Source organism: Nyctibius grandis, chromosome 4, assembly GCF_013368605.1.
Source record: "Nyctibius grandis isolate bNycGra1 chromosome 4, bNycGra1.pri, whole genome shotgun sequence".
In the NCBI taxonomy this organism is placed as follows: domain Eukaryota; kingdom Metazoa; phylum Chordata; class Aves; order Nyctibiiformes; family Nyctibiidae; genus Nyctibius; species Nyctibius grandis.
In genome coordinates this window covers 32,682,176-32,697,418 of record NC_090661.1, presented here as the reverse complement: position 1 = coordinate 32,697,418, position 15,243 = coordinate 32,682,176, and the positions used below count along the sequence as shown (strand labels likewise).

General features: G+C 35.3%; 1 protein-coding gene across 7 annotated transcripts in view; it reads left to right on the top strand.

Annotated features, from left to right (window-relative positions):
* PCNX1 (pecanex 1) overlaps positions 1-15,243 on the top strand; it is a 94,534-nt gene that overhangs the window by 46,017 nt on the left and 33,274 nt on the right. For 4 of the 7 annotated variants that reach the window (XM_068397474.1, XM_068397471.1, XM_068397470.1 and 1 more), the window contains 9 exons: positions 357-447; positions 2,178-2,235; positions 4,431-4,648; positions 5,759-5,912; positions 6,684-6,716; positions 7,795-7,966; positions 11,605-11,715; positions 12,235-12,326; positions 13,574-13,683. In XM_068397474.1, the coding sequence (XP_068253575.1) occupies positions 357-447; positions 2,178-2,235; positions 4,431-4,648; positions 5,759-5,912; positions 6,684-6,716; positions 7,795-7,966; positions 11,605-11,715; positions 12,235-12,326; positions 13,574-13,683 (1,039 nt within the window). The remainder of the gene's footprint in view (positions 1-356; positions 448-2,177; positions 2,236-4,430; positions 4,649-5,758; positions 5,913-6,683; positions 6,717-7,794; positions 7,967-11,604; positions 11,716-12,234; positions 12,327-13,573; positions 13,684-15,243) is intronic. The other 3 variants (XM_068397476.1, XM_068397472.1, XM_068397473.1) reach the window with 2 other exon arrangements.

Genomic DNA, 15,243 nt, shown 5'->3' with positions numbered 1-15,243 from the left:
GGGGAAGAACTGAAGAAGCTGGTCATTGCAAGTTGTTCGCTTGGTTATTCTCTCAGGGGGAGAAAAAAAAGGCTTACATTGTGCTTCTGTTGTGTTAATGGTGACATCTTGTAAATACAAACTTAAAATTTAATTCAGTATTGCAGTTTACTGTGTGCATGTCGTAAAATGGTATGGAAGAAGACTGAGTAGCTCGTCTTGTCTGCACATTAAAGTTTAATCACATTTATATTCTGACACTGATGTAAGTTTAGACATCAAAATCGATCTCAGTAGTAAGTTAATAAATAGAAACTAGTGTCACTGGGATGAAACATTATGAAATTTTGACCTGCTTTTGACCTTTTCTTTAATAGGTAAGTTCAGTTCTACGCTCTACGAGACAGGGGGCTGCGACGTGTCACTTGTGAACTTTGAGCCAGCTGCAAGAAGAGCATCCAACATCTGGTGTGTGTGAAGGCCAGTCAAGACTGATGATTCTTGTCTTATTGCAACAAAATCTTTGATTTTAATTTCAAAAGGTTATTTAGTATGGACTACAAAAAATCAATATAAAATATTATCCATATACCTTTACTTTTGAAACCTAAGTGATTTTTACTAGAAGGTGACACTAACTGCATAAATAATCTTTTCCACTTAAATAAATCTCAGAAAATGAAGACTACTATTAGCTTAAGCAATCAATGTCCAAACTGAGAACTTGAGAAATGCATTTTTGATTGGCTTATAGAAAGGCTTTCTTAAAGGATTTAAGCCAGGTTTTGGGAAAGTAGGTGGCTGTTGACCATAATAGCTATTAATTTATTTACAAATGAACTTCCAATTGTGAAGCAAATGTAAACTGATAAATTTGTTCTCCAAGTTCATAGATGGCATGAAACAATACATGGAAGTGTTAACATGCCTGAGGTTAAAATTTGACTTACAGTGGAAATAGCCAGCTACATAGAGGAAAGTTCATCTGCTGTTGGAAAGATGCCCTTTCTGTCTCTGAGGGGGCAGGAAGGAGAAGAAAGAAGAACAACCCAAAACCTCCCCCTTGCCTCCCAAACCACCTCACTACATAGAACTGCCCTGAAGCTATTGCGTCATGCTGGATGCTGCAAATTCCCACCGCGTGTAGGTGGAATAGCTATTGGAATTATGGAGTAATGAATATAAAAGCTCCCATCTTCAAATCTTTCTTGTGGAAGTGTGCAAGTGCCTTTTGTAGAGTTGAACTTTGACAAAAAGTTCTGTATGCCTTGCACAAAGCTGCCTATGCCTGCCTCTACTGCTTGCATGTTCCAGATGCAATGGCTTTGCTGATGGCTGCTGTTATGAACTTATGTGTGCTAATGGAGGGAACAAACTGGCCACATCCAAATAATCAGATCTCAGCTTTAGAGAATGCTTGAGTTCCAGTGAAGTAAAATTGATAACAAAGAATGTTTTTATCTTAAGGCAAGGAACTGAAGGAAAGTTGCATAAATTTGATACAAGTCTTACAGCCATGTGATTTACATGGAAAACAAACATCCAAAAGCTATCCAAAATTGGGGGAAAAAAGCAATGGTTGGATATGGACTCTCATACAGTAAGAGAAATTTCTCCTCATCTCTAATGAATGGAAATTGCAAAGTAATTTTGCTCTTCTTACCAGAGGTTTAAGTTTGTTTAAAGTTAAGTTTTTTCAAAAGCAATTTAAGATAAGTAACTCAGTATATTCGTGTTAAGTATGTACTGGTTTTGGCAGTTTTGGGACCTTGGTAAAAACAGTATAGAATTAACAAAAACTCTGTATGTGAACACATAATGGACTCTGCACTACTTCAGAGATGTCACGCGTGTTTACACATCAGTAGCTAACAGATTATAGAACGTCCTTGTTTTTTCAAGTGGAATAATTACTATTGTCATAATCTTTGTTAGACAACTTAAGGACTAGGTGTTGAAAAAATTATACCAAGGGTATGGTTAAAGAGTTTCCTGATTTACTATACCTACAGAATTTACCACAATACACAAGACTAAGTGGATACTTGTATTTAAAATATGTGACTGAAGGAAAAACTCTTTATTTTTAGATAAAATTTGCAAGGAGTCAGAATTAATTTGGGACACTAGAAAATTAGAGTGGCCTGTTGAAATAAAATGTAGTTTTATAATCTGAAGTCTTTCCCCTGTTCTTATAGTGACACGGACTCTCACGTATCGAGTTCTACCTCAGTTCGCTTTTATCCACATGATCTAGTAAGTTTCTCTTTCTTATTTTTAAAGCATGCAAAAATCAGAAGACTTTCCAATTTTATAGCACTGATTAATCAGCCTGCGTGGTAGTTCTTTGTTCTTAAGAAGGATTTTTGCCTGGGTTTAAATGAAGATAAAGTATTTATTTGTTGTTTCAGTGTCTTCATATATACATACAAATACATCTTTCTGCATAGCACTTCAACATTTAAATATAAATGTTCTCCTCTGATCTAAGGCATAGTGATTTTCTAAATCACATGGAAAATAGATGTTCTGAGATACCTCGTAAAAGTTTCCAGAGATGACTGGACAACTTGTACAGAGTTTTCGTTCTGTGTGTTACTAAGATTAGCAGGCAGCAGAAAGAATAAATTTCATGTACTGACCAAGAGAAACTTCAGTAGTTTCCATGAAAGGAATTTAAAAATCTGTTGTTGGATTCTGCTGTACAAAATTTTAATTCATACACAAGGAGTGACTGGGAAAAAAGACAGAGGCTTATGCTGTTTCATACTGCAAATAGCTTTAGAATTCCTTAGTTTTGTGATCTCAGACCTTTTATATTGTTGTCAAGTCCAGATATATCTATACTCGTTAATTCTGAAGTCTTACATTTGCTGTGTCACGAAAACTGTGCAAATGGTCATAATTCTTACGGTCATGATTCTTAAGCTAGGAAACCAAAGTAAAGTATATTGAAGTACCTAATGACCTAATCAAGAGGGAAAATGAAATATGGATTCAGCACTTGGCAGAGGAGCAAGAGACCTCCATTTGCCTGACCGTGTTTTTGATCAAGAATGTGCTTTTCAAACCTGGTGTCTGCTAGAGGAACTTTCTTTGCTTTCCACCATCCCCGTTGAAATGTAGCCTTCAAAAAAGGCTGCATTACCTGTTATGTGCTGTTGGTTTGCCAGTGTGGTCCCATTGGAGGGAATGTTTCTGTTTAAGGCAAACTCGTATTTGTAAAAGCTTAGCTCGTGTGCCTAAATGGGTGTTTCCTTTGAAATTTATTATTAGTGCAACTAATGTTATGTTATGGTGATTCTACCTTTTAAAAAACCAAGTTTTAAAAAAAATTGTCAAAAAAGCGCCTGTTTTCTGACACAGCTTGTCTTAGATAGTATGTTTTGTATTTTGGAAATGCCTTCAGAAAGGGAGTGTCCTGCTCGTTTTTATTAGTATTTTCTAGGAAGAAAAGCTGGCTGAGCAGTTACAGTACACTGATGCTTTAAAGAGTCATGAAAAGAATTTTTCAAAAATGAGAAATGGAATGTTAAACTTTAAGATAATTGTAAAAAAAAAAACCCACCCCAACAAAACCAAAAACCTGTAATTTTGACACTTAAAGGTGACATGAGTGTTTAAATTTTATTCTCTGCCTTAAAAGGTTGTGAAGATTTTTCATTAAATGACATCTTAATGATGATATTGTTTAAGAATAAAGGGCAGTGCATTAAGATGTTTCTTGGCCTGTTAATGAAATTTATAAAATAGGTTAGACAACACATATATAGCGTAGTAACTTTTTAACCTTCTGGGTACTCTCCTTAAATGTCCTTTATGGTTGTTAGTATTACTGTGATTTCAAGAGAACTCTAGAGTGACAACCTACAAAATAAGTGGCAAATATAGTCAGTCATAAATAGTACTTGATTAGTTAGGGCAGAGCTTTTTTTAGTTTCTCTTGAGTATATTCTGAATGTAGTGAGTTTGAATTTGACCACTGATGCATGCGTATGTTGCTTTGTCATGCAAAAACAACCATTCAGCATGGGTGTGCATGCAGATTAGCTGACTATAAGAAATGTGTTGTACTTTGTTTAAATTCAGAATTGGTCTATTCTTGTAGTATACGTTATTCCTGTTCACGTATCAGTTTACTTGTCTTCAAATTTGAAGTTTTCAGGGAAAATGGGATAATGTGTTTGGAAGACGTGTTCATCCTTCATTTGAAATAAGGCATATGCTGAAATGCCAAACAGTTGTTGTATGCAAACTGTTATTGCTGCTGGTGCTATTCATTTGCCATAAGGACAGGAAAAGTGAGTAGAAGCCTCAGAACTGACAGTATTTAACATATAACTTCTTAAAAGTGAAACTAAATAATTCTAGCAATGTTTTCCAAAGCAGTTTTCAGTAGAATACAGTGATAGAACAAAAATGAGCTTTTGATAATACTGACTTTCTTTTAGCTTTCTCTTCCTCAGATCAGGTTGAACAGGCTGCTAACCATGGATACAGATCTGCTGGAGCAGCAAGATATTGACCTGAGCCCTGACCTTCAGGACCACATGCAACCTCAAGAGGAAGCAGCTCAAAAAGTCAAGCAGTACTATCGCTTTTGGATCCTGCCTAAGATTTGGATTAGCATCAATTTTGATAGATTAACTCTTCTGGCTTTATTTGATAGGTGAGATCCTAGTATGTTACTAGATCCCAGAAAGTAAAGATAAAAGAATGGTAACTAAAGTGTGAGTAATACAAATAAAGTTATCCTTAGAGAATTGTAGTTATTTACTGTACTCTGAAAGATGAAAGAATCATACAAAATGCAGTTTTTCTAAGCTATTGAAGGCTACTCTCCCTTTTTCTCCAGCAATACTAAAAAGAAAAAAAAAAAAAAAAAACAAGCAAAAAAACCCCCAAAATCACCAACAAACCCTCACTTTGTATGAGTGGGGCAATGACATATTTGAATGGTCAAAAAGAGAGATTTGTTGCTAATCATTAAAGCTAGAAAATAACCTTCTTCAAAAAACTAATTAAAAGGGTCTAGAACTTTAGATACACTTACATTATTTCAGCAAGTAGAGAGAATTTACCTGCTGTTCCAAAGCATTTTTCCAAAGGGTCATCTAATAGTGTAACTTATTGTCCCTGCTGCGTTTGCCTAGTGGAATAAAACAAAGGTGACCCCCCAGTTACCAGCTTTTGAAATATATAGAGTATTTAAATTTTGGTAATGAACTTCCTTGAGATACTCAATATAGTAGTGATTCTGTCCATGTAAAAATACTATTAATTATTCTGTTCCTAAGCACTACTAATATCATATGGAATTCTCTTTATTCCACTTGGCATATCTTAGCCAAGTGAGAGTATTTTCAGTTTCTTCATTACAAAATCATGAATGACAGATTATATACAGATAAGCTATCATCCATATATTTTTCACAGGCTTGTAATAATCCTGTGTGGGTCTTGAATATAGATTTGTGTTACAGACCATGCTTCTGGTTGAGCATTTGAATTATTTCTGAAGTTATCTGCTGAAGTTATCTTCTGCTGTTTAAAGGTCAATTCCATAAGAGTGCTTTCAGCTATCACTGAAATTCTGGTAGCTCCTAGCTTTGCTAAAAGACAGTGTGCTAGTATAGTCTATGCAAGTTCAAGTCTATTAACTACTTTGCTACCAGCAGCATAACTCTTGTTAACTTCTGACCCTAACTGTTCCCATGCAGCTTTTTCTAGACATAGTTAGCTTTTAATTCTATCTTTTTTTTTTTTTCCTTTAATACAGGAATCGTGAGATCCTTGAAAACGTGTTAGCTGTCATCCTAGCTATTCTAGTTGCATTTCTGGGCTCTGTACTTCTTATAGAGGGCTTTTTCAAGGATATTTGGGTCTTCCAGTTCTGCCTGGTAATAGCCAGTTGTCAGTACTCGCTGTTGAAGGTATTTTAATTTCTATGTTCACTTTCTGTAAACAATAGAAATAACTTCGGTTGGGTGTTGCAGGTTAGTTAGAGCTTTAAGGAAAAAACTGTATATTTATAATTTAAAAATAATTGAATAGACTTCAGCTTCATGGAAAGTTTGATAGATGATCATACAAGGTCACTTCACTAGAATGGTTCTGCGTATGTTTGTTAACCCATTATTTGTTGTTCTCATGCACTTTCTGTTTTCCCAAAGAGGAGCACATTCTTACTGTTGAAGACAGCCTACAAACTAATCTTGAATTTTTATTGTTTTGTTTTTGGTTTGGGTTTTTTTTTTTTTTTTTTTTTTTTAGTGGATGCACGTCAATGCATTCATATTAAGCAGTTATATCTAAGCATATTTTTAATCAGAATCTTAGTTTTTATTAGACAATTGTTAATGGTATTTTTATAATTTAAGAATTATTGTTTATTTCCATATGATTAGACTATTAAGGTGGAAATTAGATTTAAAATTGAAGTGCATAACACATTTTGTGTTTAAAAAAAAAAGTCCTAAAAATTAGGTTTTTTTTTTTTTAAACTTTGGCTATAGACATATACTCTTTGAATAGATTTTATTATTTAATACATTGTGCTATTTAAAGGCTGTAGAGTGGCTTGACAATTATAAAATTAATTGTAGATATTTTTACAAGAACTTTAATCAAGAAAGTATGTGTAGGGGTAGATAAACCAAGTATCTGTAGATTGGGTAACTTTCCTCTTTCTGTTTTGGTTTCAGAGCGTTCAGCCAGATTCTTCTTCCCCTCGACATGTAAGTCACGGGCACGTGTCACTGTACTAACCCTGCAGATGTAGAACTTCCACAGAGGATTGATATTTTTGATTTGATCTTTTCAGGATTTCTCTTATGTGCTTTCTCGTAAGGCACAAGAGGCTTATGTTGTCTTAGTGTGTGAGAAGCAAACTGATACTATTTTTTCCCCCCATAAAATTCGTTTGTATTTAGCAAATCATGTCCTCCCTGTTTTAAGCCTAGCTTTTGCTGTAGAGCCATATCATGATAGGTTTTTTGATGAATCTTTAGTATTCAAGCAATTATACTGAGAAGTGTTCTTAACGTTGTAATTTGCTATGCTGATATGAACTGACACAGCTTTAATGTTCTATTCTGGTCTTATAGATCATTCAGTTGTCCTAGTGTGCACACAGCCTTATTTTTTCACTCTATTAAGCTGAGTATGCAATGCTCTAGCAAGCATTAACATTTGAGCATGGAGAAGTTAATGTGCTACTGTTGCACAATATGTTTATATTCTGTTGTGCATCTGCTAGATTGCCAAGACAAAATATTTTTGTTATGTCCTAAATAAGAAATGAAAAAGCATTATTCCTTTGCAGCAAGTCATTCATATTATTTTAGGTAATAAGTTATATGTTTTAAAGAAGACACAAATACAGATTTTTTTTTCTAGCAGGAGCAGTATCTGAGTAATAAATTTTAAGTGCTTTTTCTTCAAGATTAATATATTCTTTCTTGCTTATGAAGCCTTGTCAGTGTTTCTCTGGCGTTTAGTATTGCAAGAAACACACTTTAAAACTTAGTGGAGAATAAGGGTAAACATATTTTAGTCTAACTTAATCTCACTGTTGTGTCCTCATTATATTAAAAGCCACACCAAAAAAAAAAAAAAAAAGACTTACATCACTGCAAGGCAATACATTGAGGATTTTATGAACAAAAGTTAAGTATGTGTTGAGGTGACAGCACATTAATTGATGAACAATGATTAATTTTGGTTCTGAAATTATCTGTAACAGAAGAGTAGCAATTACTTTTCCTGCTAATAATGAAACAAATGTTCTTTTTTTTTTTTTTTTTTAAAAAACAGGGTCATAATCGTATCATAGCCTATAGTAGGCCTGTATATTTCTGTTTATGTTGTGGTCTTATTTGGCTGTTGGATTATGGTAGCAGAAACATATCTACAACAAGATTCAGGTTGTATGGAATGGCTTTCACCAACCCACTGCTGCTGCTGTCAGCCAGGGACTTAGTTATAGGTGAGTGTCTTTTTCATGGGTTTGAATTCTTTGCTTCACCACAGTAAGAAAGCTTTTTTTTTTTCTTTCCACTTTGCATCTTGTTATAACGCTGTTGCATCATCACCTTCTAAATGCAGTTCATTTAGTTTCTTTTGGAAAGAGTAGTTTTAGCTTTGCTGAAATTTATGGGAAAATTTCCTCCTTCTATAGCTTTGCTAAGATGTCAACTAATATGGTGTCATGGGGAAAAAAAAAAAGTTTTAGCTTTTCATTATCTTGTATCGTAGTCCTCATCCGTGAACCTTCTGTTCTCTATTCTTAACTTGGACCTGGATATGCTACCCTGTGCTTGGACCTAGCTGCTTAGTAGTTAAAGAAATGTTTTTATTTGGACTCTTTCATAGTCTCTAGAGGGTCTTGTGGCAAATGAGTAGGAGTTCTCTTAAATCATGTTATTTGTGTTTAGCAATCAGGTAGAACAGTACAGACATAATTTTTTAAAACATTATAGACAGATTAAGTCTTATCTAAGGTGTCTCTTCTCAGAACAGGCCTATCAGCAATACCAAAAATATAATTTTGGGCTGTATGAGGTACTTCCATTGTATTCTGATTAGCACAGTGCATTCACAATACTGCTGGCATTTAACACCCCCTCCACTCCCACGAAAAAAAGGACACAGTCCAAAAAACAACAAACCTTTCCCCTGTTTACTTACAAAATTTATCAAAGTTTATTGAAAATAGTAACAGCTACGTAATCTCAGGCAGAGCCCATAGAAAGGAGAGAGAGAGAACGTAAACATTTGGAGACCATCTTATCATGGGAACATTGTGCATATTCTTTAATGGAGCAAAGTTATTTGGGTGATCCTCTCTGGATCACCTCTTCGGAGGGGAAAAAAAAATCTGTAAGACTTCATTTAACCTGAAAACCCTTGCTCTTCTGTTGTACCAAAATATCTGTGCATGAAAGACTACAGCAGTTAAATGTTATAACTGCATGCCTCCATTTCTTGGACAGTCTTCTGTCCAAGAAAAATTAAAACTTGGTGTTGGTTTTGATGATTCTTTTTTTTTTTTAGTTCTATTTTATTTTAGACTTAATTGATTAATAAGAATTACTGACTCAGGCATTTTGGGGGAATTAGTTTTTATTACTTGATTTTAGGAACATCCTGAACTTCATACCTCATACTGTTTCCGCCTTTGACTTTTTGCTAGTAAATCTGTATTTAAATTTAAATGTCTGGAAGAGAAAGGTCTAAGCCTCTTATTTATGAGCAGAGTATTGTCCAGGCATTTCCAAAGGTGCTTTTCTACAGATTCCATGGATCTATTCATGCACTGACATACTTCATTCTGTATCTGTGGTAGAAAAAGAAGTTAAGACAGCAGATACTTTTGGCTCATTCAAGATACAAAACTAGCTTCATTTTCCCTTGTTTATGCTCCGTGGATTTCAGAAGTCTTTTCTTCCCTTTCCTATCACCTTGAGTCATTGCCATAATGTATACCCATATACCCATAAGGTAATACATAAAGGTGTATGTGGGTGGTGTGTTGTATTGTGAAAGTGTCCTACTTCTTATAAAAAGTACTTAAGAGTCTTTTCCAGTTTTAAAAAGACATGCTGCAATCTTCACCAGACCATGTCCATTTTGGGATTAGCTTTTCAAACTTCGTAGTTCAAGAGTTCTGAATGCTTTTTGATTCTTATGTTTTACTGTTCTTCTCAGGTATCTTGCACCAGCTTATGTGGTTTATATTTCTTAGCAGTTGTACCAATAAAAAAATCAGATTGCCAGAACAGCTGTCACTTCCTAAAAAAACAAGCCAAAATAATAAACCTAGCCCCCTCCAACAACACAGTGCCCCCCAACCCTGCCACTTACACCCTTGCCTTTGGAGCAACTCTTCATGTTGCTGAAGAACTGTTTCAAAAAGCTTTGTGTGTATCGCAAAGCAAGCTGGCTGCTAGCAAACATACTTTGTTTAGACAAAGTAAAAATTTCAGCTGCCTTTTTCCCATTCCCAGGCATAGCTGCTAGAACACAGGTGCAGGGCAAGGCAGACTTTGTGTTTAGGTAACATAATTGCTGTGACCTTGCCAACAGACAAGTGAGAACGGTATGATCTATTTATTTATTTATTTTGTGTCCCACAAATTGGACTTGATCAATTGGTCTAAATCTGCTCCACATTTATAACAATTATTTTCTGTTTTCACCTGGGTGGTCCACATTAGAAAGCAATTCTGTTACAGACTTTAAAAGCCATCAGAAATGTTGGGTTTTTGCTGGACTACTCTTTATAAATTGTGTATTCCCAAAGCTATTTTGTAATTTTGTTTTCAATGGACCCAAGATAGTTCAACTTACAGGCCTTCACAAAACCACTTTTTAACCTGTCGGTGAGAGAACACTTTATTGTTTGCCTCCTATATAGGCTTCCTTGAGTAATGATTTGAGATAAAGGTTTGACTTGAGAATTCTGAAAAATGTTTTCTTGAGGTCCTGAGTAGCTGGTCCGTAGTCTTATATTTCCTAATTTGTATTAGTAAAAGGATGCAGAACTCGGTGTTTTTCCCAAGCCCTGAACCTACATGTTTTTAAACAACATTTAGTTATTTAACTTACCAAGGAGTAGGAAAAAAAAAAGAGATTCTTAGTACCTGTCTCACTGTAGATATTTCTAATGTGATGTCCTTTAGTATCCAACCATTCTGTGGATATAAAGTTAAAAACTGAAAATTGAGACTTGTGGTTCTTCACAGGATACTTTAAAATCAGTTTCTTCTTTTGATCACTGAAGCTACAAGTCAATAAGGTCATAGAAAATCCTCCCTAAACTGTCAGATTTTGTCTGCTAGGGTTATTTTCATGGTTTGATCCTTCTATATCTCAGAAACTAGAACTTACAATATGCTGCTGCTTGTGAATGGTATCTGAACTACTTAACAGTTGTGTAAAAGATTATTATTTCTCCATCTTTTTTTCCTTAAGATGGAAAGTAAATGATATGTACAGGTTGGGACATACCATTCTCTGTATTAAAATTAAGTGGCATTTATTTATCTTTGCATTCTTAAGTCCTGTAATTTGCAGAGGTTTTAATGGTTCATACAGTTACCCATTTAGGATCAGAACTTTTCAGAAGTGGTGTGCAAAAATGAGTAAAACTGTCAGACGACGTTAGTGGCAGAAAACCCAGAGGTGAAATGCTTGGTCTCTTATGTCAGTGTGGCTGGTGTTAGCTTGCTCCTGTAACTCCAGACAGGCAGTTAGGCTTGGGTAAGCCTCATTTACAATGAGTGAAAACTGACAAATCTTCTGATCTGTAAACACTCTTGGCTGATATTTGCTAAATAAAAATGGAAAGCCTGAATTGGCCCGTGTCCATTTCTACAGCGATTAAAATGGATGTACAAGAAATCTTCTGACTGTTGGTCTATGTAACCTCTATGTTCACTCAGTCTGAGTCATTGAAGTAGAGATTTACATAATGGATGTTTTCCTTAGAAATAATAGTAGAAGTACTTCAGTGATGTTGAGTTAAATGGTGTGCATGATACCCTAGCACTTAAAATGAAGAGTACATTACCATGCTATATTTTTCATATTCACTACTTTTTCAACTGTTTTTTTCCTCCGTAGTGTTTACACTATGTTTCCCTATAGTATTCTTCATTGGTCTCCTGCCTCAGGTGAACACATTTGTGATGTATCTCTGTGAACAGCTGGATATTCATGTCTTCGGTGGCAATGGTGAGTGTTGTTTTTTATGTCGGTGGCAAAAGCATTAGATTACGAGCAGCCATCAGATTAGTAGGCTAGTTAAAAATGTAGTGATTGCACTATTTGTATTCCTACCCTCTAAACATAAAATCCGAATTGTATTTTTAAAAAGCCTAAAGGTCTAAAAATGATTATTATAAATCTAAAATTGATTATTGGGAAGTAGAATTACTGTCCTAGTAAGTCTGTCAAAAAGTATACTTTCTTTCTCAACTGATTTCTGTTGCAGCTGTTAACCATTCCCATGGTAATGCTGTTGAATAAATGAGGAGGTAAATAAAGCCACATAAATTGCTCTTTAAAAAAGATCATTTGTAGGGGAAAATACAAGTAGTTGCTGTGGGTTGGATTTCTTTTTTTTTTTTTTTTAATATCAGAGGGTGTTGCAGCTTGGGGGCTGATATCTTTCTTAAACAATCTGAACTATTTTGCATTCTAACCTAATTACATAACACTGTTTTATTTTTCTTTTTTTCCTATGATATTCAGCTACCACAAGCCTGCTTGCAGCACTTTACAGTTTTATCTGTAGTATTGTGGCAGTAGCATTGTTATATGGACTGTGCTATGGTGCCCTGAAGGTGAGCAAAATTTTAGATACAGCTTACATTAACGTTTTGGGTTTTGTTCTCTGCTTCCATGTATCTTAGATACTTAAATATGCAGAAAGTGAATTAGAAATATTAGTCTGATTTGGTAGGGTTTTATACTTGCTCAGTTGAGATGTCAATAAAGGAGATGCAATGCAGGAACAAAGCAGATTTTTTGCTTTTAAAAGGTGTATGATTTGTACCTGCACTAACAGGCTATTTTTTTTGGCTGAAAACACATGATGTTTGCCTTCAGTTCCATTCTACGTTGATTCTTGAAAAAAAATCACTAAGTGGCTTGTTTCTAGCACAGCCACTTACAATAACTAGAGGTTATTGTTAACCTCTCAATATTCATCTCATGTAAAGATTTTTCCAGTGCTACAAACCAGAAATAGTCCTTTCAAATTTACCTTTACTTGAAAAGAAACCAAGAAATAGTTTGTAGTGTCAAAGTGAAGATGTGTGCCTATCCAAAAGGTAGAGGTAGCTGGCAAAGGGGGCAGGGGGAACCCAACAGCTTTTCTTTGCTTGAAATGCCATTCTGTTTGAAAACAGCGTGGTGTTGGTTCTGTTTGTTGTTATCGGGTGTGCGTTAATAATCACATGCTCTTAGTTTGCAATTAATTGTAGCCTGTGTTGCCTTCCAACTCAGAGTTGACTGGCTTTTTTCCACTCTGTCACAGAGAGTAAGAAGTTGCTAGAGGAAATATTCCCATGATGCTATCACCCGCAGAACATCATTAGCTTTCTGTGAATTTGTACATTTGTCTCATTAGCCTTTTGTAAATATCTGTTCAAGATAAACAATCTTCAGCAAAGAATCACTGTCTCATCTTTGCAATACAGATTATGAAAACAAAAATAAAGCCACTGGCTTAATCTGAATTCAGCACATTAGGAAAAAAAATCTGAATAAAAACGTATGTAACTTTCAGAATTAAGAAGTGACTAAATGCTACTCCAAGAACCTGTGGTCTCAAGGAATGCAGGAAATTCTTCATAAAGGTTATGAAAACTCATGACTGTTTAATAATTACAATGGTGTAGGCTTAAGGGATGTATGCTACATTAGAGTTTCTGATCTATAGTTAGACATAGGTAAATATTGAACAATATTTTTGTACTAAAATTCCTGTTTCATTTTTATGCAGTTGTAGTTAATTTTTCCATTCTCTTACTATCATATACATCATTCTTGTGTCTCATTTTTATTAACATTTCATTTCTGTCTCCAGGATTCTTGGGATGGGCAGCATATTCCAGTTCTCTTCTCCGTATTTTGTGGTTTGTTAGTGGCAATGTCGTATCATCTCAGCAGACAAAGTAGTGACCCTTCTGTACTTTTGTAAGTGACTTAGTTTGTGTCCCTTCCCCAAGGAACAAGGAAGTCACAAGGGAACATTGTTTATAATATTAAATATTAGTACTGTTTGAACTGGTAGTCACCAGCATTGTAAAAGTAGTATGATATTGGTTCAGTAGTTAGAGAGAAATTCTCAAATTGTGCACCTAGTTTCTTTTCTAATGACAACCTTTCTTTGTGACTTCTGGCAAATCACTTACATGCCAAAATCGGATTTAACTGCGTGCTGATGTTTTCCAAAGTGCCAGTCAGGTGCCATCTTTCTGCGGGTGCATTTGTGCTGAACAACCTGTACCCATTCTATATTTAATGAGGTGCTCAAAGCAGTAGTTTAAGCTGAAGCCCGCATGTGGATTTTTTGAACTGTTTCTTTCACTTAATTTGTTACTGTGTTCTTATCTTGAACGTATGCTCAAAGCACTTGTTCAAATAATTTCATTTCAGATGCAAAACAGTAAGGATCTGTTCCGGCAATGAGCGTTCCCATCTAGCATGGGGAAACATGTATTCGTGTTACTATTCTCAGTTGGAGTATTGATCTCAGGATGAGAGTATTTCTGATTCAGTTAATAATTACGTGTGTAAAACAAAATAGTTCCAGTAGGAAAAACACCTCCCGCAGAATAGCCAATAGAGGCTCAGTCACATACCTGGTTTAGGCAGGGCTTGAACTTGGATTTAAATTTAGCCATAATGTTGGATGAATTTCATAAGCAGTAGTCTGGGGTAGATAGTGAGGGGCCTCTTCTGTGAACAGGGAGATTAATGATTCGTGAGTGTTCCCACAGAAGAAAAATTCTTATCTTCGGGTTGACAACTAAACCTTGTCCTTTTACTCTTAGTTCAGGTGACTTTACTCAGTTGGTATGAGGTCCTTGTCACTAGGTACCTGCTCTTTTGTTCTTTCCAAGTACTGTAGCCTGGATGCTTCTATTTGACCTGTAGGTTCACCTATTGAGCCGGATGTGGCACAGTTGAGCATTGCAATACATTCCAATATGTAATTGCCTTTGAAGGTCTAGGGCTCATTCTGTAGTGAGCTTCCTGTCCATAAAATGGAATAATACCTATTTCTGTACCACATAGGGTATTGTAAGAAAAATCACATTGAGGGGTTGTGAGACACTTAGGTATGGCTAGCAGTGCAGCATATGGTCGTCTAAAAACTTAGGTATAAGTTTTTTGGACTTTAGTACCAGCAAGGTCTGCTAAGATTTTAGTAGTTTGGTCAGCATGGCTAATTCATGAATTAATCAGGGTAGTATAGATTTTTTTTGTTCCTGTTGAAGTTGGAATTAAACCAAGGAATTCCTGGGTTTCTAATCAGTGTTGACAAATAGACCACTTCAGAACTTTGCACCAAGTTACATTTCTGTTCAGTTATTTATGAACTAAAGTTTTGTTTCATGAGTACTAAGAGCTCCACTTAAAATTTGGTATTTGTTCAGTTACTCCTGTTGGTACTCTAGAAACTGCTGTTTGAACATCTGGCTACTCGTCTTTAATGGTGGTCATTGTCTGCAACCAGAGAACTAATTCTTT